The 25000-nt window shown below is 46.7% G+C and overlaps 1 protein-coding gene and 1 pseudogene across 2 annotated transcripts; both read left to right on the top strand.

Moving 5' to 3' along the window:
• The first annotated feature begins 8101 nt into the window (after positions 1 to 8101).
• LOC123862957 (putative uncharacterized protein C6orf52) lies at positions 8102 to 9221 on the top strand (annotated as a pseudogene).
• A 2151-nt stretch (positions 9222 to 11372) lies between these two features.
• ACKR2 (atypical chemokine receptor 2) lies at positions 11373 to 24408 on the top strand. 2 transcript variants are annotated; one of them, XM_064589141.1, is made up of 3 exons: positions 11373 to 11473; positions 16802 to 16885; positions 19671 to 24408. In XM_064589141.1, exon 3 carries the CDS (start codon positions 19700 to 19702, stop codon positions 20858 to 20860), a length of 1161 nt encoding a protein of 386 aa, XP_064445211.1. In that variant the 5' UTR covers positions 11373 to 11473; positions 16802 to 16885; positions 19671 to 19699; the 3' UTR covers positions 20861 to 24408. The 2 variants fall into 2 exon arrangements, with proteins under 2 accessions (XP_064445211.1, XP_045759905.1); XM_045903949.1 differs by lacking the exon at positions 16802 to 16885.
• Positions 24409 to 25000: the final 592 nt, after the last annotated feature.

Here is a 25000-nt window from a genome sequence, read left to right as displayed (position 1 = left end):
ATGGTCGCATGGGGGCTCATTATACTATCTTGGTATTTTGGGGGGACTGTTTGAAAAATACCATAATAAACAACTTAGCAAGGAGGGGAGAACATCTGGATTCAGAAGGGAGATGTGGTCAACCAACTGGCTGGGGGCCAAGGTTGAGAGTGGGGAGTCATGCTGCCTGGCCCTGGGACAGACACTTAGGGAGGGCCCCCTGGGTGGACAGATGGGATGAAAAGGTGAAGGAATAGTCAGGCAAGCCTTTCTCTCATTTCTCAACTATTGATTAGCAGTCAGCTTTCCAAGACCTTTGAAAAGGAATGAAATGGGTTTGTGCCTAGCAGTTTAAAAGAAAGTAATATCAGAACTTGGGAAGATGGCAGAGTAGCAGGGAGACCCTGAACTTGCCTTGTCCTTCGCATATAGCTAGATCAACATTCAACTACTTTTTAACGACTAGGAAGATGATCCGAGAATTAAAGAAACAATCTGCACAGTTGGAGGGAGAGAACATGGCAAATGTGACGCTTATCTTGACAAACAAAGCACACCTACCTAAAGGTCCAAACACTCCGCACTACAAGCAAGGAGGAATTTTGCAGAAGAAGGCCTAGTGGAAAAGAGCAGCCAAAACACAATAGCAGAGTGTACACAGCATGCACCAGAAACACTTCTTGAAGTTTTTGTTGTTATTGTTGTTGTTACTGCTATTTTTGCTGGGGTTTTTTTCCCTTTTTTTTCCTCCTTTCTTTTCTGGAAATAATGACTAGACAGGGAAATTCACCCCAAAAGAAAGAACAGGAGGTAATACCCACTACCAGGGATTTAATCAATATGGTTAAAAGTGAAATGTCTGAACTAGAATTTAAAACAACAATTATAAAGATATTAGCTGGGCTTGAAAAAAAAAACATAGAAGACACTAGAGAATCCCTTACTGTAGAAATAAAAGAACTAAAATCTAATCAGGCTGAAATTAAAAATGCTATTACTGAGATGAAGTCACAAATGGGCTTTAACAGCAAGGATAAATGAGGCAGAAGAGAGAGTCAGTGATATAGAACACAAAATAATGGAAAATAAGGAAGCTGAAAAGGATAAAGACAACTACTGGATCACGAAGGGAGACTTTGAGAACTCAGCAATTCCATAAAACAAAATAATATCTGGATAATGAGGGTCCCAGAAGATGAAAATGGCAGAGAGGGACAGAAGGTTTATTTGAACAAATTATAGCTGAGAACTTCCCTATTTGGGGAGGAAACAGGTATTTAAGTCCACAGAGAACCCCCCTGTCAAAATCAATTAAAATAGGTCAACATCTTGACATATAAACAGTGAAACTTGCAAATTTCAAAAATAAAGAGAAAATCCTGAAAGCAGCTCAGGACAAGAGGTCCTTAACGTACAAGTGTAGAAACATAAGGCTGGCAGGAGATCTGTCCATAGAGACCTGGTAGGCCAGAAAAGACTGGCATGATATATTTAATGTGCTAAATGGGAAAAATATGCAGCCCACAATACTTTAGCCAGCAAAGCTGTCATTCAGAATAGAAGGAGAGATAAAGAATTTCCAGGACAAATAAAAAGTAAAGGAATTTGTGAACACTAAACCAGCCCTGCAAGAAATGTTAAAGGGGATCATTTGAGCAAAGAGAGAGCCCAAACAAAGACCAAAAATGTCAGAGACAATCTACAGGAACAGTGAGTTTACAGGTAATACAATGGCACTAATTTCAGATCTTTCAATAATTACTCTGAATGTAAACGGACTAAATGCTCCAATCAAAAGACGTAGGGTATCAGAATGGATAAAAAATCAAGACCCATTGATATGCTGCTTACAAGAGACACATTTTAGACCCAAAGACACCTCGAGATTGAAAGTGAGGGGGTGGAGAACTATTTATCATGCCAATGGACATCAAAAGAAAGCTGAAGTAGCCATCCTTATATCAGACAAACTAGAATTTAAACCAAAGACTATACTAAGAAATGAAGAAGGACACTATGTCATAATAAAAGGGTCTATCCCTTTTATTTATAAATATTATAAATATTTATGCCCCTAACTTGGGAGCAGCCAAATATATAAACCAATTAATAACAAAATTAAAGAAACACATTGAGGGGTGCCTGGGTGGCTCAGTCAGCTGAGTATCTGCCTTCGGTTCAGGTCATGACCCCAAGGTCCTGAGGTGGAGCCCTGTGTGGTGGACTCCCTGGTCAGTGGGGAATCTGCTTCTCCTTCATCCCTCTGCTCTTCCCCACCTCCCCATCTTGTGCTCTCTCTCTTGCTCCCTCTTTCTTTCTCAAATAAATAAATCTTTAAAAAAATAAAGAAAAACATTGATAATAATACAATAATAGTAGGGGACTTTAACATCCCAGGCACACCAATGGACAGAACATGTAAACAGAAGATCAATACGGAAACAAGGACTTTGAATAACACACTGGATCAGATGGACTTAACAGATATATTCAGAGCATTTCATCCTAAAGCAGCAGAATACACATTCTTTCGAATGCATGGAACATTCTCCAGAATAGATCACATACTGGGTCACAAATCAGGTCTCAACTGGTACAAAAAGATTGAGATTAGTCCATGCATATTTTCAGATCACAGTGCTTAAAACTTGAAGTCAACTACAAGGAAAAAATCTGGAAGGACCACAAATACATGGAGGTTAAAGAGCATCCTACTAAAGAATGAGTGGGTCAACCAGGACATTAAAGAAGAATTTTAAAAATACATGAAGCAAATGAAAATGAAAACACGACAGTTCAGAACCTTTGAGATGAAGCAAAGGTGGTCCTAAGAGGGAAGTATATAGCAATACAGGTCTTTCTCAAGAAACCAGAAAAGTCTCAAATACACAACTTAACCTTACACCTAATGGAGCTGGAAAAAGAACAGCAAATAAAGCCTAAATCCAGCAGAAGAGAAATAATAAAGATTAGAGCAGAAATCAATGATCTAGAAATCAAAAAAACAGATCAATGAAACTAGGAGCTTCTTCTTTGAAAGAATTAATAAGATCAATAAACCACTAACCAGACTTATCAAAAAGAAAAGAGAAAGGACCCAAATAAATGAAATCATGAGCAAGAGAGGAGAGATCACAACCAACACTGAAGAAATACAAAGAATTATAAGAGGATATTATGAGCAATTATATGCCAACAACTTAGGCAATCTGGAAGAAATGGATGCATTCCTAGAAACATATAAACTACCAAAACTGAAACAGGAAGAAACAGAAACCCTGAACAGACCCATAATCAGCAAAGAAATTGAATCATTAATCAAAAAAATCTCCCAACAAAAAGAGTCCAGGGCCGAATGGCTTCCCAGTGGAATTCTATCAAACATTTAAAGAAGAATTAATACCTATCCTTCTGTAACTGTTTCAAAAAAATAGAAATGGAAGGAAAACTTCCAAACTCATTCTATGAGGCCAGCATTAACAAACCAGACAAAAAACCCCACTAAAAAGAATTACAGATCAATATCCCTATGAACATGGATGCAAAAATTCTCACTAAGATACTAGCTGATAGGATCCAAACAGTATATTAAAAGGATTATTCACCACAACCAAGTGGGATTTATTCCTGGGCTGCAAGGGTGGTTCAGTATCTATAATCAATCAGTGTGATACCCCACATTAATAAAAGAGAGGACAAAAACCATATGATCCTCTCAATAGATGCAGAAAAAGCATTTGACAAAATATAGCATCCTTTCTTGATAAAAACTCTCTACCATGTAGGGATCGAAGGAACATACCTCAATATCATAAAAGCCATATATGAAAAACCCACAGCGAATATCATCTTCAACAGGGAAAAACTGAGAGCATTCCCCCTAAGGTTAAGAACACAACAGGGATGGCCACTCTCACCACTGTTTTTCAACATAGTACTGGAAGTCCTAGCCTCAGCAGTCAGACAACATGAAGAAATAAAAGAATCCAAATCAGCAAAGAAGTCAAACTTTAACTCTTCACAGATAACATGATATTCTATGTAGAAAACCCAAAAGACTCCAGCAAAAAATTGCTAGAACTGATACAGGAATTCAACAAAATGGCAAGATATAAAGTCAATGCACAGAAGTCAGTTGCATTTCTACACACTAGCGATGAAGCAGAAGAAAGAGAAATCAAGGAATTGATCCCATTTACAATTGCACCAAAAACCACAAGATATCTAGGAATAAACCTAACCAAAGAAGTAAAAGATCTGTACTCTGAAAACTATAGAACACTTATGAAGGAAATTGAGGAAGACACAAAGAAATGGAAAAACATTCCATGCTCATGAATTGGAAGGACAAATATTGTGAAAATGTCTATGCTACCCAAAGCAGTCTACACATTCAATGCATCCCTATCAAAATACCATTTACATTTTTCACACAGCTGAAACAAACAATCCTAAAATTTGTATGGAACCAGAAAAGACCCCGAATGGTCAAAGGAATGTTGAAAAAGAAAACCAAAACTGGAGGCATCACAATTCTGGACATCAAGCTGTATTACAAAGCTGTAATCATCAAGACAGTATGGTACTGGCAAAAAAGCCAGACACATAGATCAATGGAACAGAATAGAGAACCCAGAAATGGACCCACAACTGTATGGTCAACTAATCTTTGACAAAGCAGGAAAGAATATCCAATGGAAAAAAGACAATCTCTTCAACAAATGGTGTTGGGAAAATTGGACAGCCACATGCAGAAGAATGAAACTGGACCACTTTCTTATACCATACACAAGAATAAACTCAAAATGGATGATAGACCTAAGTGTGAGACAGGAATCCATCAAAATCCTAGAGGACAATGCAGGCAACAACCTCTTTGACCTTGGCCACAGCAACTTCTTGCTAGACACGTCTCCAAAGGCAAGAAAAACAAAAGCAAAAATGAACTATTGGGACTTCATCAGGATAAAAATATTTTGCACAGCAAAGGAAAGAGTCAATAAAACTAAAAGGCAACCTATAGAATGGGAGAAGATATTTGCAAATGACATATCAGATAAAGGGCTAGTATCCAAAATCTATAAAGAACTTACCAAATTCAACACCCAAAAAACAAAAAGTCCAATCAAGAAATGGGCAGAAGACATAAATAGACTTTTCTCCAAAGAAGATATACAAATGACCAACAGAACACATGAGAAAATGCTCAATATCACTTGGCATCAGGGAAATACAAATCAAAACCACGATGAGATACCACCTCACACCAGTCAGAATGGCTAAAATTAACAACTCAAGAAACAACAGATATTGGTGAGGATGTGGAGAAAAGAGAACCCTCTTACCCTGTTGGTGGGAATGCAAACTGGTGCAATCCCTCTGGAAAATAGTATGGAGCTTCCTCAAAAAGTTAAAAGTAGAGCTACCCTATGACCCCACAATTGCACCAACTGGGTATTTATCCAAAGGTTACAAACATAGTGATTCGAAGGGGCACTTGCACCCCAGTGTTTATAGCAGCAATGTCCACAATAGCCAAAATATGGAAAGGGTCCAGATGTCCATCGACAGATGAATGGATAAAGAGGATGTGGTATAGATATACAATGGAATAATCCTCAGCCATCTAAAAGAATGAAATCTTGCCATTTGCAATGACGTGGAACTAGAGCGTATTATGCTAAGCCAAATAAGTCAGTCAGAGAAATACAAATATCATATGCTTTCACTCATATGTGGAATTTAAGAAACAAAACAGATGATTATAGGGGAAGGGAAGGAAAAATAAAGTAAGACAAAAACAGAGCAGGCAAACCATAAGAGACTCTAAACTATAGGGAACACACTTAGGGTGGCTGGAGGGAAGGAGGGTGGGGGATGGGATAATCGGGTGATGGGCATTAAGGAGGGCACTTGATGGAATGAGCACTGGGTATTATACGCAACCGATGAAATCACTGAATTCCATCCCTGAAACTAATAATACAGTATATGTTAATTAAATTGAATTTAAATAAAAAAATTTTAAAAAGAAGGGTATATCAGAGGAATGGAATTGACTGCAGAGAGCTGACAGCTCAGCCTGTTCATGCCACCCACTTACTTCCAGGCACAGCTGTAAGCACCAATTGCCATATGTTGTCTTCTTTACCTGACAGTGTGCCCAGCTGCTTCTATTTGCTGTCCCTGATCTCAGGCTGGCTGGGCATCATGTGTTCCCAGTAGCACAGACATCTGTCCTCCTGGGCAGGGTCCCAGAGCCAACAACAGAGTGTCAAAGCTTAAGGAATATGGACGTCATCCAGGCCAACCCTGTACAACTGCTCTATAGATGGGGAAACTGAGCCCCAGAGAAACCCCAGGGACAGGAGTCTGTGTACAAAAAGCACTGGGACCAGTCTTAGATAAGAGTAGGTGATTCTTGGGAAGGCTTTCTGCATAGAAACATGCATTCCCTCAATAAATTTTTACTCAGTGTCTGCTGTGTTAACCACCGGCTGGGCTGTGGTGTGAGAGATCCTCAGATGAATGAAAAATAACTTCTGTCCTGGAATAGTTAACTGAGATCTGAGTTGGAGGGGTTGGGGAGCAGGAAGGAGAAAAGAATTAAAGAGAATATTCACATGCATTGTGGACAAGAGAGCACTGGTATGCGAGCAAGAAGGCCCTGGTGACTCCTATCAGCTATGTGTTTCCGGGCCAGTGACTTGCCCTCTCTGAGCCTTGGCAACCTTGTCTACAAAATGGGTATGATAACCTCAGCTTTGCCTAACCCACAGAGAAGACATCTGGAGAACTCTAACGTGTAATATGTGGTTGAAGATATTTTAATAAATGAATAAATACATTGATTGCAAACAAATATATTTGTACCAAGGCAAGGGACTGGTACATGGTGGGAAGGTTACACACGCCCTCCCTCCCTCTGCTGAAAGCAGCCCCCTCCCAAAGCCCTGAACACAACACACCGGGCAGAGGTACAAAAGGAGAGACAGGCTGGGTGGCTAGAAGGGATCAGCCGGTGGGGGCGGCACAGAAAGAGGAAATGGAAGAGGTGAGATGAGCAAAATTTCCTTCCTGTTGCGCCGTCAATGGAGCATGATAGGAAGAACTTGGTCTGGCGTGAGATTCTGGCATGACATCTATTCAACGTGAGTAAACATGGACTTTACCAGAACTTCTAAATTGGGGGGAAAGTTTGTAGCTTAGAAATTCCAACTTGGAGAGCCTAGAGAGAGTCCAGACTGACCCTGTCATGGGCTTGGCCCAAAAGGGGATGAAGTTTGCCCAAGGAAGACAGAGAAATAGAGAGAAAGAGATGGAGAGTGAGGCAGAGTGGGAGGCAGGGCCAAACTGGCGCTCTTCCATGAGAACGCCAGCTTGTCAAGTGCTGGCCGGGCTATGCCAGCAAATCACCTGCCCGGCCCTCTGGCTTGGGCTCCGTGTGAGTAGTGCCAGGCACTCTGCGTGCAGGTGAACAAAACCTCTGGCTATGAGGAATTTGCATCTAGTAAGGAGACAGACTTGCCCCTGAACAATATTTCCCCTATGGACTCAGGAGGCTCAAAGCAGGGCATCATGGAGGCCTGGAGAGACTGGGGAAGCTTCTGAGGGGAGATGGGCCTGGAGTGGCTGGTGGAGGACAGGAAGGGTCAGGCTGCCAGCAAAAGCTTCACAGATTCAAGTCCTTGGCTGACAATAGAAGCAGGTGTTTTGAAAATGTGGTGTCACTTTTTGCTGTAATAGTAGATGTGTCCAACGTGTTAGAATTGTGTGTTAGGAGCATGTGAGAGCAGTATGTATTTTAGGATCTCTATTCTGAAGTTGAAGCAACATGGCATCCTGTAGGAGAGGGCCCTGTGCATCCTGGCTGCCTGGCTTCAGGGGCTGGGGTCTGCACCCTTCCCAGGGCGAATTATCCTTGCACATCTTAAAGAGCAAGAAGATGAGTTCAGAGCCTTCTCCTCCCGGCCCAGGTCAACATGGGCAAGTCCCTCTTGTCCTTAAGTAGTCTCTCTTGCTACGGTGCCCTGCTCTCTCTGCTTTGGCTACTCTTGGGACTCGTGGAGAACAGCTGGGAACTAAACCCCAGGAGGAGGGTGCTTCCTCTGCATCAAAGAATATGGTCAAGTGCTGCCCAGCTGTCTGCCGCCTGACTTCTCGGCTACTATCCCAGCAGCTGGGCAGAGAAGAGCGGGTCAAGAAGGAAAAACGCAGGACACATGAGGTGGTCGGCTGGTGCTGCTACTGGGTCACGACTGGGGTGGGTCTATGGAAGGCAGGCTCAACCCTTCCTGGAACTCCCTGCCAATTCCAGGAGGATCCAGCCTTTGCTGGGAAAATGCCTCAGTGAATTCCCCAGAAACCTGGCCATCGGTGCAAGGGCTGTGAATCTCCACAACCTGCCCTGCACACCAGGGAGTAGGTGTCTGAGGGGCTGTGGCTGGAAATTCAGCTCAAGAGGAAGCAGATGGGCTGAGGTATTTCGAAAGAGGATGAGACAATTTGAACAGCAAAATCAATGATGATAATAATGGAATAAAATTAATACTCATGAGTCCATACCGATATACATAAATAAGTTGAGAGAAGGGCCAACTCTTTTTTATGGTAAAGCCCAATTAGTAAACGTAAAAAGAATGATGGAAGTTGTGAGAGTGATTTGCTGGGGTAAGAGGTTTTAGCTCCCTGAGCTGGAATTTTTGACGTAGGCATAAAACTGGTGTCATTTTGTAAAGTTTCTGGATAAAAGACTGGGGAGGAGAGTCTCGCAGGTTTTGGCATAGCTCCACAGAGTAATTGTTACTGGTCCTGGCAGAGGCGAAGCCAGTGTTCCAGCCCTGCCAGGGTTACCACTCAGGCAACTAGTTTGAGCAACGCACAGTGGTTCCTCCCTTTCTGGCTCCAAGTGTGGCTGTGCAGCAGATGGAAATGCACACAACTTTTCTGTGCACGGGACCTCTGGACGCCCGGCTGCAACTCTGGTCATGCCTGAGGAAAGCACAGCTCTGGCAGAAAAGCAAGATGAAGACCCACTGGAAGATCCAAAACTTCATTTGAATATTGAGGAATTAAACAAGGACTTTGTGGTGAAAAGCAAGGAACTCTACGACTCTCTCATGAGTTGCCATTGGCAGCCCTTGGATATAGTTCACTCTAAAATCCCAGATGAGCCCCCAAGAAGCATGAGGTTCATTAAGCTACCCAACTGTCATATTAGTTCCCTCCTGTTTTGTTTTTAAAGATTTTATTTGTTTTCTCAAGACAGAGAGAGAGAGAGAGAGAAAGCGCGTGCGCCCGTGCGCGTGCTAGTGTGGGGAGGGGCAGAGGGAGGGGAAGAAGCAGGCTCCCAGCTGAGCAGGGACCTCCATGCAGGGCTCCATCCCATGACCCTGAGATCAAGACCTGAGCCAAAGGCAGACACTTAACCTGCTAAGCCACCCAGGCGCCCCTGTTTTTGTTTTTGAAAAAAACAAAATCTCCCAGGGGCGCCTGGGTGGCTCAGCCGTTTAGTGTCTGCTTTAGGCTCAGGTCATGATCCCAGGGTCCTGGGATCGAGCCCCGCGTCGGCTTCTTTGCTTGGCAGGGAAGCCTGCTTCTCCCTCTCCCACTCCCCCTGCGTGTGTTCCCTCTCTCGCTGTCTCTCTCTCTCTGTCAAAAAAATAAATAAAAATCTTTAATTAAAAAAAAAATTTCCCAGGAATGTACTGGATTCTCTATGTAAATAAATACAAGTCTTCAGGACTTAAATGTGACTGATGTGATAAAATGCAATGTAAATAAACTTTACCAGCACACACACACACACACACACACAAGAATTATGAAAATAGAAAATCACTGTTTGGCAAACAATACAGTAAAAATTGTCAGCATCATCAATGAATGTTAATATTAGTGGGCAAAAGTTGATAAGAACGAGTATTTGCATAATCTCAAAGTACCTCCCCACAAGATGCTTATTAATTACAAAGGAATAAATAGTAATTTTACAGTGGAAAAACCTGGCAGACACCATCTTACCAGGTGATTAAAGTTAACATCGCCAGTAATGAGATGTATTGAAATCATATACCTCTGGTATAATGCACTGAGAAGGACACAACATCACTTCTGTGGTGCTCCTGCCTAAAATACATAACTGTAATTTAATCTTGAAGAAGCATCAAACCAAAAGTTAGGGATATTCTGCATTCCTCTTCAAAACTATCAAGGTCATGAAAGACAAAGCAAGACTGAGGAACTGCCCCAGAAATGGAGAGACTAAGGAGCCACAACAATCAAATGCAATGTGGGAGTCTGCTTCAGATCTTGGACCAGAGCAAGGACATTAGTGAGACAGTTGGTGACATTTGAATAAGGTCTGTAGAATGGTATTGAGTCAATATTACTTTCTTGGTTTAGATCATTATACTGTGGTTCTGTGGTTCACATTAGGGGAAACTGGCTGACAGGTGTATAGAAATTCTGTGCACAATATTTGCAAGTCTAAAAATTATCTTAAAATAAAAAGTTTGAACAGGGTGGGGGGGGATGAGGAAAGAGCCTAGGTTCTAGAACTTAGCTGTTCTAATTCTCTCGAGAGACTTAATACAGAATGGAAGACAAGCCAATCTTAAAAGGTTATCCATCCCCAGGATGGAACCAGGGCTCTATGGCTTCTGTTGGGCATCTCCTTATTCTTTATCCTCCCTGCTGATAACCAGCATCTGGCCTGGAGAGACTTGGAGACCCACCCACTTGGAAGGTCCTCTGCTCCCCTCTCTTGGAGTGAGAACCCATCACAGCTTGACCTCCACGCTAGGTGGCCTGTGGACCCCAGGGAAAGGCAGATGTTGAAGTCCGTGTCCACCTCTCTGGGGACATTTAGTTCTCATGGTGGCTGTCCGAGGAAGGCAGCGTTCCCACCCCCAATACAGATCTGAACACCAAGGTGCAGAGAGGTGAAGCCACCTTCTCTAGATCACACATAGGTACGCACAGAGTCAGAGTTAAGCCCGGCACTGTGTGACTCCAATGCTGGGACCTGTGACCACCTGGCATTATTCTGTTACTGCTTAATTCAGGTACAGACAGCAGGCATTGACCAAGCACCTGCTGTGTATCAGGCTGGTAGTGGGGTTGGAGGGGGAGGTGGCCGAGACATTGCCCCCAGACCACAGGTGCTGTTCTGGCAGAGAAGTACCCTCATACTGGCAAGCATATGGCAAGCAGAATGTCACACACACACACACACACACACACACACACACACACACACACACAGAGTCAGTGAGTTTCTGCTCTTGCCTGGCCCTAGGTTCAGGCTGGTGGGTCAAGTATGGGCTTGACTCGTTTCCAGGGAGGGAAATAGGCTGGGGCAGGCGCAAAGGGATGCTTTGTTCCGGAATAAAGCGGGATGTGTGCAGGGCTGATCCAGAGCGGGCGAAAGACTCATACTCTCTCTGCACTTCTCTGAGGAAGCAGGATCCAGGAGCTGCTGCTCTCCTCCTGGGTGAGGTTGGACACCCCTCGGCAAGTGGGTCTGGCTCTGGGAGGTTATGGCCATGGCTGGAGTGGGGTGGGCCCTACCCACGGGCTGCAGGGAGAGACTGGGTCCGGTGGCTTAGAGAGTGGCCACAGGTGTGGGGAGAGGGAAGTGTGAATGGGTCAGGGTGGAGCATTCTCTTTAGGGCAACTCTTGGAGCAGTTGCCTCAGCAGCTGGGGAGTGAGGCTGTCTGCTGTCCACATCCCCCTTGACTCCCACTCTGAGAATCTGCTCTGTGGATTCTGAAAGTCCCTGAGAGTTGGTATCAGACAACTGAGTACCTCAGGCATTCCCTTTCCTCCCTGGGCCTCGGGTTCCCCAGCGGAGACAGATGAGATGGTCTTTAAACCACCCCCCCAGCTCTGTGGTCTTCTTTTGCACACATCCACATGCTCTCCTTGTGCCCCCTGGTCCTCTCTTGTTACTCCCTGCCCAGGTCCTCAGCTCCCTCCTTCTGCCCCAGACAGCCTCAGGATTTTCTCTTATCTATCCCTGGCTAAGCCAAGTGTTATTTATGGGCCTGGAAGGGAACTGATAGTTATGGCACTCATTCAATTATTAGAAAAACTTCAAGAAGGAGACATTTTATAGGTAAGGCTCAGAGAGGTTAGGCAATTTGCCCAGGGTGACTCAGCCATTAAGAAGTGGACTAATCTATTCTGTCTATTCTTCCATGCTGCACCATGCTGAGTGTCCCACCCTCCCTGAGGGTAGTGGAGGTGATGACTGTATTTCATTTTGAGCCAAGCATAATGCTGAAATATAAATGCAAGGAGCTCTCGTGGTAAGAGTTCAGGCAACAATGAGAGAGACAAAACTGAGATAACAGCAAAAACGATTCAGGAAAGACATGACATGACAATCATACCTGCTTCTGCAGCAGCTCCTTCAAGAGTTGGGCTCTAAAACCACTTCGTTTTTATTAACTGAAATAAGCTTTGGGAGGAGGGGTTGCCTGGTGATTTTATCAATGTCGCAAACATCCCCAGTCCCTGATAAGAGCCAGGAAACATTAAGTAATGTGGGTCCCAGGGAGCATGGGGAGCAGGCGGGCCTCACATCTCCCAGGGAGCAGGAGGAAACTTCAAAGGCCCTCATGCCCTGCAGGGGACTGGACAAACCACTCTTCCAGCCAGGCTCTGTGATTCCACAAATCCAGGGGGGTTTAGTGCAGTGGGCGGAGCTCTGGACATGAAAACAGACAAGATACACCAAAACATTCCCAAAGATTATTCCTGGAGGCAATTAGCCTCTTTTCTATTTTTTTCCCCTTATATTTCCGCATTTTACATTGTGCACATATTATTTTTGTAATCAGGAAAAATGCATGTTAAAAAAAGTAAAGAGAAAAGGAGAGTGTGCCACGGTCCAGGGCTCCGCAGTTCGAGGCTCTAAGGTCAGCTCTGCCTGATTTGTGGTGTGGCTCTGGGCTTCCTGAGAAACCATGGAGGTAACACCTGCTGCCTCTAACAAGGGACCCAGGAGGACTTGCAAGGACCAGGCTATAAGAGTCTGGGGAAGCATGGAGCCCTGTGTAAATGTCAGGACCCGTTACTATTGTTTTCATTGTGTTTTATACATCACAATGAGTCCAAATGAAGGCTTCTCATAGTGGACCATGAAGAGGGTAGCTGTCCATCCCGTGAGTCTGAGGTCAGGGCTCCCAGCAGTGGAGCTCCCAGCATATGGTCCAGGGCTCTGGCCCTGGATCCGCTGCAGGGACTCCGTTTCTGACCCTGTAGCACACTTGCTGAGTGGCCTTGGGCAGATTAGTCCCCCTCTCTGAGCCTCAGTTCCTCATTTGTAAAATGGGAGTGGAATAGTGCTTGTCTCACAAGGTTGTTGTGAGCAGTGAGTGCATGAATACACAGAAAGCTTGGCAGAGGGGACTACAACTGGCTTGTTATTTTCTCTGAGAGGCAGTATGACTCAGTGTTTAAGAGCATGGACTCTGGGAGGGGCGCCTGGGGGGGCGCATTCAGTTAAGCGTCCAACTCTTGGTTTTGGCTCAGGTCATAATTTCAGGGTTGTGAGATTGAGCCAGGCCCCATGGTGGGTTCCACGCTCAGCGTGGAATCTGCTTGAGATTCACTCCCTCTCCCTCTCCTTCTGCCCCTCTCCCTGTGCTCACTCTCTCTCTCTCAAAATAAATATATAGATAGATAAAATCTTTTAAAAAAAATCTGGGTTTCAATTCCTGGATCTACTAGTCACTTGCTGTGTGATCTTGGGCCAGTTCCCTAACCTCTCTGTGCTTCAGTGTTGTCAGCTATAAAATGGGGCTGATAATAGTATTTAACTTCTATAACTTCTGTAAGGTAAATGTGAGGATTGAGTAAGTCAATACGTGTAAAACTCCTTGCCCCAGCACCCAGCACACCGTCAGGGCTCTATGATGTTAGCTGTTAAAATGATTGCCCGCGATTTACTCCTCACAAAATTCTTTGCTGTGAGTGCTATTTATTTTATGGGCAAGAAGACAGGCTTGTGCAAGTCAAGAGCTCCAGGACGGAAGCCTTGACTTTGTATTAGGGCTGGCAGGGCCCGAAGTTCAAGCCCAAGGGCATCCCAAACCAAGCAGTGAAGCAGAGACCCGGCTCTGCCCCGAGTAGGTTGTTCATGAGTTCTCTCCCAGTGTGCTATTCCTGAGGCACCAAACTTCTTCCTTCAGGGCCTCCTTGTGTGGCTCGCCTTTCCTTTCCCCATTTTTCTTTCACATACCATCAGCCCCCCAGCCTCTTCCATTCAGGCACCCCAAGCAACAACTGCAGCCTGGTCTCCTGTCACTTCATCTCTAGTCCCCATCCTTCACCCTTGTCTTTTAATGAGCTAGCTCAGACTCAGCCTGCGTTCAAATCCCAGCTCTGTGACTTACTAGCTGTGTGGCCTCGGGCAAGTTCCTTAGCCTCTCTGTGATGAATTTTCCTCCTATATAAAATGGAGATGATAATAGCACCTGCATCAGGGTGGTATTGCCAAGATGAAATGAACGGATGCATGCCGAGTTCTGAGAACAGAGCCTGGCCCAACCTAAGTGCTATGGAAGTGGTGGGTGTTTGTCACTGTTGTTGCTGTAATTGTCATATACGCAGTAGAGTTGAACATCTGGTGTTTTCTCAAACCCCGGGGCGGTGGGGGAATAGAGTGATCCCCACCTGTTACCAGTTCACCCAAAGGCAAGTATTCTTCTACCTATGTCCCAAGGCCGGAGCACTTTCCACAGCCAGACGCTGCAGTCAGAGAGGGCGTCACTTCAGAGCTCCTTGCTTCAATTTTTCCAGCCACAGCGAGGCCAGAAACGCAGAATGGTCAAACCAGATTTATAGGCAGAGGGGGCCCATCCCAAGCTGAGCCAGGGTGGAGTCCAGGCCTTGGGACTCCATCTCCACCCCAGTCCTCCCAGAGCCTCCTGGGGAGGGGAGCCTCCTGAGGGAGGAAGCTGGGGGTGGCCAGAGGGCACATCCTGTGACATTGGTCCAGGGAGGCTGTGCCAACTGGAGGCAGCACTTGAACATGGCTCCAGGAGAGCAGTGGGCTGGACGTGCTCCATGGCTCGGGGCTCCCAAGGCCCAGCGGCACGCTGGCCTGGGCTGGGGAGAGGCCCCACACAAGGAGGGTCTTGGCTCTGCTGTGTCCAGGGCACAAGTGGGGGGCAGGCAGAAAACCAGGCAAGGGAAAAACGAGGCGTGAGAAGAAGGGATGAAGAGAGGTGACAGTACTGATTGAGTCCATGGTCACTTGCTGAATTCCTCTCAGATGCCAGCCCTGTGCTAATGAGTTCCAACCTCTGCCTCGCAGAGGGGGCGAGCCACTCTCAAAAGGTGACTCCACCCAAGGAGCCAGGCTCCACGACTGAGGAGTGACCTTCTGCGAGTGCTGGGGGTTGGGGCAGGAGTTACACCAGGCTAGCAGCCTGGGCAGCCTTCTGGGAAGGGAGAATTTGGGTTGCATTTTAAAGGGTATGATTTCCAAATTGTAAGGAGGCCAGCATAATTTTTGTTCACTAGAAGTGATCTCAGATGTTATTCTTGGTTTTACATTTTGAAAGCTGGTGTGGCTTTTTGGGGTAACGTTTGAGCTTGTTTATTTGTTCACTAGTCACAGCTGCACTGTGGACAGCACGCTCAGTATGGCCAGGCCACGGGGAACCTGCATGGGCCCCTGTCCCCAAGGGCTCTTGGCTGGGGAGGAGGGCAGCTACGGCACCGATGTGGCAGGTCGAGGAGGAAAGGTGATGGAGACACAGATAAGGACAGAGGGAAATGGGCAGGGGTAGGTCAGGCTTCATGGGGTCTTGATCAGGGGTATGCCAGTAAGGGTTTAAAAACCAGCTCTCAGGGATGGGGGTGGGGGTGGGGAGCACATGCAAGAAGGAGAGGAAGCTCCAGTTGTAGCATTTGCCATGGTGTAAATATCCCCACCATGACCAGTTTCAAGCTACCAACTTAACATCCCCAAATGCAGAACTGGTTAATATCATGAGTGTTTGTTGGATGCCTCCCAGATGTTGCATAACTGGCTCTCACAAGCCTGTGGGAGCTGCTTCAGCATATTAATGACTTTGGATATTTTCTCCACTGGTTACTAAGGTCAGAAGTCCCGCTACCAGAAGCTCATTCTTCAACTTCAGGTTTGGCCATACCGAAAAGGGGAGCTAGAGGAAAAGGGTCACCAGTGCTACCTTATATCGTTGGGGCCATCCAATCCTGGGTCCCTCATTTGCTGATCTTGAAGCTGGGGGCAATGGAACTCCACCGATTCCAAGCCTCAGTCTCCTCATCTAAAAAATGGGAATCATAATAGTATTGCTTCCCAGAACTATGGTGAGGATTAAAGGAGAAAATTACACCTGTGTGGTCAGCTCATGGAAGGAGCTCCACTAACATGGCTGCCTTCCTGCCTAGATGGACGTAGTGATATCCTCTCCCTTGTTGCCTCCACTGTGACTTCTCTGAGAGGCCTAGGGAGGCGAGTCCTAGATCCTCAGATGGGGGTATTACTCTTCAGCCAGAGATTCTTGCTGAGTCAAAGCTGGAGTCAGCCCAGGCCAGCAGCTTCAGGAAGTCACAAAGAGGATGATGTTACTGCTCCAGAGACAAGCTGTAGTTTGCCTTTGTGCCCTTGGCTTCATTGTCGGGGAAGCTCTGCTCACCTCACCCTTGTTTTCCCTCCTCTTTAAATCCTCCCTCTCTGTATAGTTCCCTAGATTCCCCCAAAGGTTCCACTGCAGAACTTCATACTGCTAATTCGTACTAGCATGTAAATAGCTGATACTCTCATTTATTCCTCTCAAGGTATTGCTGGATAAACCAAATGAATTCGGGCATAAGGAAAAGTGAACACAAAAAAGAAAAACCCGAGTGAGTCCAGAGGGACAGGTAGGTGTGAGTTGACAGCGATCTGAAGGGCAGTCAGGAGCATGGGGTTCATGGTCTCAGAGTTCAAAGTGACCTGGAAAGATTCCCAGAGTGAATGGTCAGGAGGCCAGAGGCCCCAAGAGGGAAGGGAACAGTGTTCCAGGTGGAAGGAGCCTTGTAAAGGTGACCTGGGCCAGCCTGGACCCTAACCTCTGGCTTTGATCAAAACGATCATCAGACTTGGTTGTTTGTTAAAGCAGGGACTTTGAGAACCCAGGTCAGAATCAACGTCAGTAATGCTGGACCAGAAGAGCCGGTGTTTAATTAGTGATAACTTCTGATTAATAATCCCTAATCAGGTCCAAGTGCAGAAGAGCACTCCCTCCTCCCAACTCCAGTAGCTCATGGACTCCAACACCAGCCAGGCCCCTTACTGTTGCCCAGGAAAGGGAGGGGCTCAGGGAAAGGAGACCCCAGATGCACAGGAGGGGAATGGAGGACCAGGAAAGGAAGGCACAGGCAAAGTTCCTGAGGCCAGTCCAGAGCCCAACCCTAGATAAAGCCACCCAGGCTGAGCTCCTAGGTAGGGCTAAAGCATGTGTGTGATTTTCCCCAACATTTGGCAGATGCCATTTAATAGGAGTCCAAGGGTGGTACAGAGGCTCAATGAGTAGGAAGACTCTGGGGTTTCCCTGGGAGATGTTCTGTCTCAGCAGCATTGTATATTTCCATCAGCTGTGAGGTCCCAGTGTCATGGATATAGGATGGGTCCGCTGAAGGCCTGAGTCAACATTTCTTTCAGAGTTCTACCTGGGAAAAAAAAGAGACAAAACTTCTACCAGGAAGGATTGGGGCAAATGTTTGCAATGTAAAAGCTAAATCCTTACCATATAAAACTACTTATAAAATGAGAATCCCATCCATTAAAACAATGAACTATTCACAGAAGAAATACAAATAGGCATTGAATATACTAAAAAGTTCAATCTCTCTTGAATCAAAGAATAAAAAATAAAACACAGAGGTGCAAAGTGGGCTTGATTTGTATTTCTTGGTTTATGAACCATGATCACCAGCCTATAGGCCCCACTCCAGAGGCCGTGCATGAGTGCTTCCTTGAGTGACGCATTCTTTTTTATCTCCTACTCTCTCCTCCAAAACCCTCTTCTTCATTGGTGAACAATCCAATGTGTTGAACATGAAGTCTCTCTCCTGGAACACAAAACAAGATTAAGCATAATCCTTGGTTCATGACAGATTCTTATCACTGGTGCATGTGAGTCTCTCTCTTAAAAATCATTTTTATTTTATTTTTTAAGATTTTATCTATTTATTTGAGAGAGAGAGAGAGAACATGAGCAGGGGGAGGGGCGGAGGGAGAGGGAGAAGCAGGCTCCCTGCTGAGCAAGGAGCCTGATGTGGGACTTGATCCCAGGACCCTGGGATCATGACCTGAGCCGAAGGCAGACACTTAACTGACTGAGCCACCCAGGTGCCCTTAAAAACCATTTTTAAAAATACAATTAAAACCTGGGAAACCACTGCCCCAGAGGGAACTAACTGGACCACAGACAGTGACCTGCTCTCATTCCATGCCTCTGGCTTCTGCCCAGGCAGCCACCATCTCGAATGCTGTGCCTATCATCCTGCTTTCCCTTTCATCTCTTTGAACTCTTTCAAAGTATTTTTGTTTCATTTGTTTTAATTCTATTAAACAAGTATCATGTATATATTTTTATGGGACTTAGAAATGTTGGGCATATTCAAATGGCAGTAAGGAGGTAGAGATTTGCAGGTGGTGGGGGGCGGTGAGGAAGGAATCCGGAATGTCTCCCACATTTCAGTCCTAGGTGACTGAGTAGTTGGTGGTGCCATTCAATTAGAGAGATGCAGGAGAGAAGACACTGGTAGGAAGATGATGGACTCAGTTCTCAACAAAGCAATAATTTAAGTTAACATTCAATGAGTGCCTACTATGTTCTGGGCACTCTTTTCGTAGAGTGTGAAGTGCTCTACGTGAATGATCACATTTAAGCTTCACAAGAACCCCATGAAGTAGGTACTATTATTAGTAGTATCATTTTAAAGATGGAAAAACTGAGGGATGGAAAGGTTTAGTAGGTTCTGAGTCTCTCAGCATGATGGATCACACCTTTCTGCTATAAACCTAGATACACTGGATAAAATATTTTTATTTTTAAAATATTTTTAAAATATTAAATATTTATAAATAAAAAATATTGATGTAAAACTAAATATTTATAAATAAAATATTTTTAAAATAATAAAAATAAGGGAAACCCGTAGGTGATAGAAGTCAAGAAAATTGAAAGCCAGAGTGGACACACTAGACATTTATGGATAAAAGAAGTCCCACTGAAGAGAAGTGCTTGTTGAAAAAAAAAAACAAAACATAAGCCACACAAAGAAGAATAATTGTAAGGCACACACGAGGAAGAGTATGGAGACCCAATACACAGGTGAATGGGTACCCCTAAATAATAAAGAAAAATCTGAAAGATTATCAATTCTTTCAAACGATGAAGGAGAAAATAAAGAAGAGAAGCCATAATGAAAGAAGGGAGTACTATGAAAACACCTGAGGTTAAGCCACCCACCTAAGGTAACAGCTATAAGTGGTAGGCTCGGGCTCCCCACACTTGTGCTCTTCCTCGCTAGCCTACAGGTACTGATGTTGATGTGAAGAGTCTGTGGGGCCTCCCAGAACAGTAGCAAAAGTGGGTTTGGAGAATGGTAGAGAATGTCTGGTTTCACTATTTCTCTCCCACTGTACTCTGGTCTACAGAGCTCCAGAACTGGACGTGTCCTCCCAACATGGCCTCCACCGCCTCCCCTCTGCTGCCCACCACCAAGGTCGCCAGTTCTGAGAACAGCAGCTCTTTCTATGACTATGAGTACTACCTGGACCAGGTGACCTTCATGCTCTGCAGGAAGGACGAGGTGCTGGCCTTTGGCAGGATCTTCCTGCCAGTCTTCTACAGCCTGATCTTTGTGCTGGGTTTGGGCGGGAACCTCCTTCTTCTAGTGGTCTTGCTTCGGTATATACCTCGCAGGCGGATGACTGAGGTCTATCTGCTGAACCTGGCCATCTCCAACCTCCTGTTTGTGGTGACACTGCCTTTCTGGGGCATTTCTGTGGCCTGGCATTGGGTCTTTGGGAGTTTCTTGTGCAAGATGGTGAGCACCCTCTATACCATCAACTTCTACAGTGGCATCTTCTTCATTAGCTGCATGAGCCTGGACAAGTACCTGGAGATCGTCCACACTCAGCCCCATCACAGGCTGAGAACCCGGACGAAAAGCCTGCTCCTGGCTGCCATGGTATGGGCTGTGGCCCTGGCTGTCTCCATCCCTGACATGGTCTTTATGCAGACACATGAAAACCCCACAGGTGTGTGGAACTGCTATGCAGATTTTGGGGGTCATGCGACCATCTGGAAGCTCTTCCTCCGTTTCCAGCAGAACCTCCTGGGGTTTCTCTTTCCACTCCTTGTCATGGTCTTTTTCTACTCCCGCATTGGCTGTGTGCTGGTCAGGCTGAGGCCCCCGGGCCAGGGCCGGGCTCTAAGGATAGTCGTAGCCCTGGTGGTAGCCTTCTTTGTGCTGTGGTTCCCGTACAACCTCACCTTGTTTCTGCACTCACTGCTGGACCTGCAAGTCTTTGGGGAATGCAAGGTTACCAAGCACCTGGACTATGCACTGCAGGTGACAGAGAGCATCGCCTTCCTTCACTGCTGCTTCACCCCCATTCTCTATGCTTTCTCCAGCCGCCACTTCCGCCAGTACCTGAAGGCTTTCCTCGTCACTGTGCTCAGGCGGCCCCAGGCACCTGGCCCTGCACAGGCCCCTCTGTCCAGCAGCTCTGAGAGTAGCAGGCTCACTGCCCAAGAAGAAATGACTGGCATGCATGACCTCAGGGAGAGGCAGGCTGAGCGCTCACCCAACAAGGGTGATATGGGGGAAAATCAAGCCTGAGTGGCCATACCACAGTCCGGTGAGAGTGGATGGGACCTAGCTCAGTTGGGCATCCACCCAGACTCCTCTCTCCAGAGGCCTCAGGGACCATGTTGCCACGTCCCGTGGTTGGTTCTCAGTGCTCCACCATCAGCGGCATCTGCCTACTCTTGCCTCCTTCCTCCACTTTCTTTACTGCCTTCCAGGAAACCATACTCTCTTGCATGAATTGCTAGAGTAGTTTCCCAACTGACCTCTGTGCTTCTTGTCATCATGCTCTCCTGTCGTCTAATCCATGCCCACCAGCCAGAACGATCACCCCACCCTCAGCCATCACTTCCATCTTCCTCAGAGTAGCCCAAGGCTTGCCACCCACCAGTCGGCTCCCTTCCCTGGAGCTCAGCTGGGGCAATATTGCTGCAACATTGTTCAATGTCACAGCGTTGATGGTAGCTCCAAGAGGCTGGCGAGCAGGAGGGGCTGGAAGTGCCCCACATGGGGAACTTCCCCAGAACGTGAGAGTTGGCAGGTGGAAGGCGGAGTGAACACATGTTCCCAACAGTCCAGGAGGCTCATCCTCCCTCTGCTTCCCATGCCCCCTCCCTGGAGCCTTCGGGGGTCCCTGGGGCCTGCACAACCAAGTCCAAAGTCTGTCCAGCTTTGAGCCTGGAGCTCTCACAAGGAGAATCCCATACACCAGCTTACCCTTATGCCCTTCGTTACTTTTCATTTCCTGGACACCAGGCACCCCTTGTTTCTTGCACATTCCCTCCTCCATGTTTTGTGCTTGCCCACTCTCTTGTGTAACAGGGGTCACTTTTCAGCCAGCTGTCCATTCATCTTTGTGCTGTCATGGAATTCTGCTTGCTCTGGGACACCACTTGTTGTTCACTCTGCCCTGTGCTTGGGTGGAGCTCAGGAAGAGCACAGGACTTGGGCCAGTTACAGCCTCACTTTTCCTGGCATGGTGATTCATTTAGGATGGGCACAGGACCCAGGTAGAGCTTGTGAAATGCGGCAACTAGAACATGCTAGAACAGAGGCATGAGACTGAAGCCAAGAGGATGTGCAGTGTGGGGGTGCTCCTTCATCAACTCGAACTTCAGAGGGTGAGGTGATAGCACTGTGAATGAGCAGACCCCGAGGGCAGTGTGGAAGTCCCAGAATCTAGGTGGAAGCTCATCCCAGTCGTGGACTTGACGGTTACACGAACCAATATATTCCTTCACATGGTGATGTTCTGTTACTTGCAATCCAAGGATTCCTGGCTGATATACCCTGCCTGGGTGCTTCCCTTTTCATGTCTCCAATGGTTAGCATCCTCCCTGGCTATTGAAAACCTTTCCCCAGGGAGCTCCTGGCACACAGTGACATCTCTCTTTCCTGAGTTTCTAAAGCACTCACTGCTTTTCCCCACCTACAAAAACCACCTGGTATAACCTGCCCACATCCTGCTGTGCTGGTCCTGAAAAACCCAGCACAGAGCCTAGCAGACGGTAATGCACGGAAGGAAACTTACAGGTGGATAGACTGGAGGACAAGAGAACACAGGGCTGGGTATATGCAAGCTCCAGGAGAGCAGGGACTTTGCCATGTATTAAATCGATATCCCCTGTGCTTAAGTCAGTGCTTAGAATATAGCGGAGGCTCATTAAGTATATTTTTAAATGAATGACTGGATCAATAGAGAATGGAGCAGGTGGTCAATATTCTGCCATTCTTTCTTTGCTTCCCCCGAGTTTCAGATGCTCTAGTCACAGCCCGTGTGTCACAAGCAGGGCTGTCCCTGAATGTTGCCAGAGTTGACTGTGCTGATTTTTCACTCTTTGTTTCCCCTGCCTCCATCTTGTTCAGCTCTTGTGCCTTTAATTCTCTCTCCCAAGGCCCCAGACTCCCACTGTCATGAAGGACTCTGAGCTCCCGTGGTGCCCTAGGCAATGAAGCTTTGGCTCTGAAGGTGGTGATTTGCTTGAGGATGTGGGGTGGGGTTCTATTTTAGAGCTCCTGAAATCTGCCCCACTGGGGACCTCAGTCCTGCCCAACGAGCAGCCTGACTATACCAACAGGGTCCAGGGACCCAGAGTCTCTGACTTTGTATCCATGATGCACAGATGGGATGGGACAAGCTATGCCAGCCGAGGGACACCTGGCAGGGCTTGTCCCCAGCACTGGTGCATTTACGTGTGTGTGTGTGTGTGTGTGTGTGTGTTGCCATGTGGGCTGTGAATAGTACATATGGCTGTGTATGTGGGTCCGACATGAACATGTCACTGTATCCACATGGGTCTGGGTCTGTGCCCACAGGTTTTCTGTGTGTTCCTGTGTATCTTTTTCTAGCTGTGTGAGTGTGGGTATGTGCTCTCTGCAAACAGCAGGTGTATAAGAAGGGCCCTGAAGCCTGTGCCCAAGGGGGAGGAGAAGGGCTGGCCACAGGTGACCCATTGATCCCTTTCACTGTCCTCATTGCCACTGACTGCATTGCTGACCATATCGAGGGCTCTGACTAGAGCACAGAAGGCACTGGTCAGGGAGAGAATTGGAGGTGGGCTCTCACAGCCCGGGCCAGGACAGAGCCCCCTCCATCCTGCCCTTATTTCCCAGCCTGGATGTTGGTCCCTCCTGCTGCTCTGCATCTGCCCAAAGGCCTGGCTCCCTGGCTGCACTGCTCAGACCTTTCCAGGAAAGCTCCCAGGATTCTCTTGGTCCTCAGATTCTGAGGCAAGCTGGACTTTTCCCCTGGCTGACCCAGGGAGAAGGACAGGCATGGCTCTACTCTGTGAAGGTTTGAGGGTTTACAGCTGTTACTACCTATGGAAAAAAAGAAAAACAACAAACCAAAACAAAAAAACCACTCTCCCCCCTCCCAGCCCTGGTAAGCATGCTTGGCAATGGGATTGTCTCCATCTCACATGCCAGAAAGCTGAGTGAGGCCAGGGTGGGGAAGGAAATGATTTGAGGACATGAAGTAAAACAGCTGAGATGGAGTCAATTTTCTATCATTTAATCTCCATTTAGGGAATTGGGGGTCAGAGATGGAGCAATAAGATACCAAGCCCTATGAGCTCCAGTCGGAGGGAGGGGCCGGGAGGAAGAGAGCAGGACACAGAAAGCGATGACACATAACAGATGTGCTATGATGTGAACAGGGCTAGGGGAACCTCAGCGGATGGAGTCCGTTCTGGGGCAGGGGATGGAAGAGGGGAGATCCAGGAAGGTTTCCAGGAGTAGCCAGCACCAGGGGTGGCCATTACAGCAAGCCACTCTACTTTACAGACCATTCTGTTAGACAAAGTTGGCAATGTTGAATTGCACTGGGTTGAAAATTTGGGGACCGACTGTGGCAAAATTTAAATGTTAGGTGTGTGGAGGGATGGGGAGCCAGAAAAATGAGAGAAGGACAATCAGAGGCGAAAGGTTTGGAGAAAGGTCAGGGTGAACAGAGGGCCAGACAGGCCTGGTGGCGGAGAGACACAGAGTGCTGAGCTCTAGGAACAGCAGTGGGGGTGGGGAAAAGGGGACAGTTTCAGAGACACTGCAGGGGCTTGAACTGACAGAACTGGGGCATGACTGTGGGTGAGAGTGGGGGAGGTGAGGGTGTCTCCTCTGTATCTGTCTTGGGGGGATGGGGTGGGTGGTGGTGTCCTGAGCAGAGATAGGCAGGGAAATCCGGAGAAGGGCGTGATTCAGGGCAGAGGTGGGGGACAGATGCGGAGTTCTACGTGAGCCAAACTGAGTCAGAGGGGCTGTGGGACCCCGGTGGGGAGGATGAGGGTCTGGAAGTAGGAGGGGCTCCAAGCTCAGCAATGGTTGTGGAAACCAGAGGAGGGGATGAGATCACCCTGGGGTGGGGGTGTGGAGGGGGGACAACGGCACGGAGCAGGGACCTTGAATAACTCCTACGTGAAAGGCACCATGTCTCCAGACCTGCTCTATGAGTTCGGGAGCCAATACCACTTGTGACTGTTGAGTACTTAGAATGCGGCTGGTCTGAAATGAGACATGCTGCAAGGGGAAAAAGTACACGCCAGATTTTGAAGGCAACACAAGAAAAAGAAACGTAAAATTATTTCACTAATATTCTTTTATTGATGACATAATGAAATGCTAATATTTTGGATATATTAGGCTCAGTTAAATATAAACATGAACTTCACCTGTTTC

Source organism: Mirounga angustirostris, unplaced genomic scaffold, assembly GCF_029215605.1.
Source record: "Mirounga angustirostris isolate CCGP_5_RB_7025 unplaced genomic scaffold, mMirAng1.0.hap1 SCAF_1, whole genome shotgun sequence".
Taxonomy (NCBI): domain Eukaryota; kingdom Metazoa; phylum Chordata; class Mammalia; order Carnivora; family Phocidae; genus Mirounga; species Mirounga angustirostris.
The sequence above is the reverse complement of the archived record's forward strand: the minus strand, read 5'-3'. Positions and strand labels throughout refer to the sequence as shown.

What these genes read in the sequence shown, in the direction of transcription:
- ACKR2 (XM_045903949.1), top strand. Translation starts at nt 19,700, where the DNA reads ATGGCCTCCACCGCCTCCCCTCTGCTGCCCACCACCAAGGTCGCCAGT.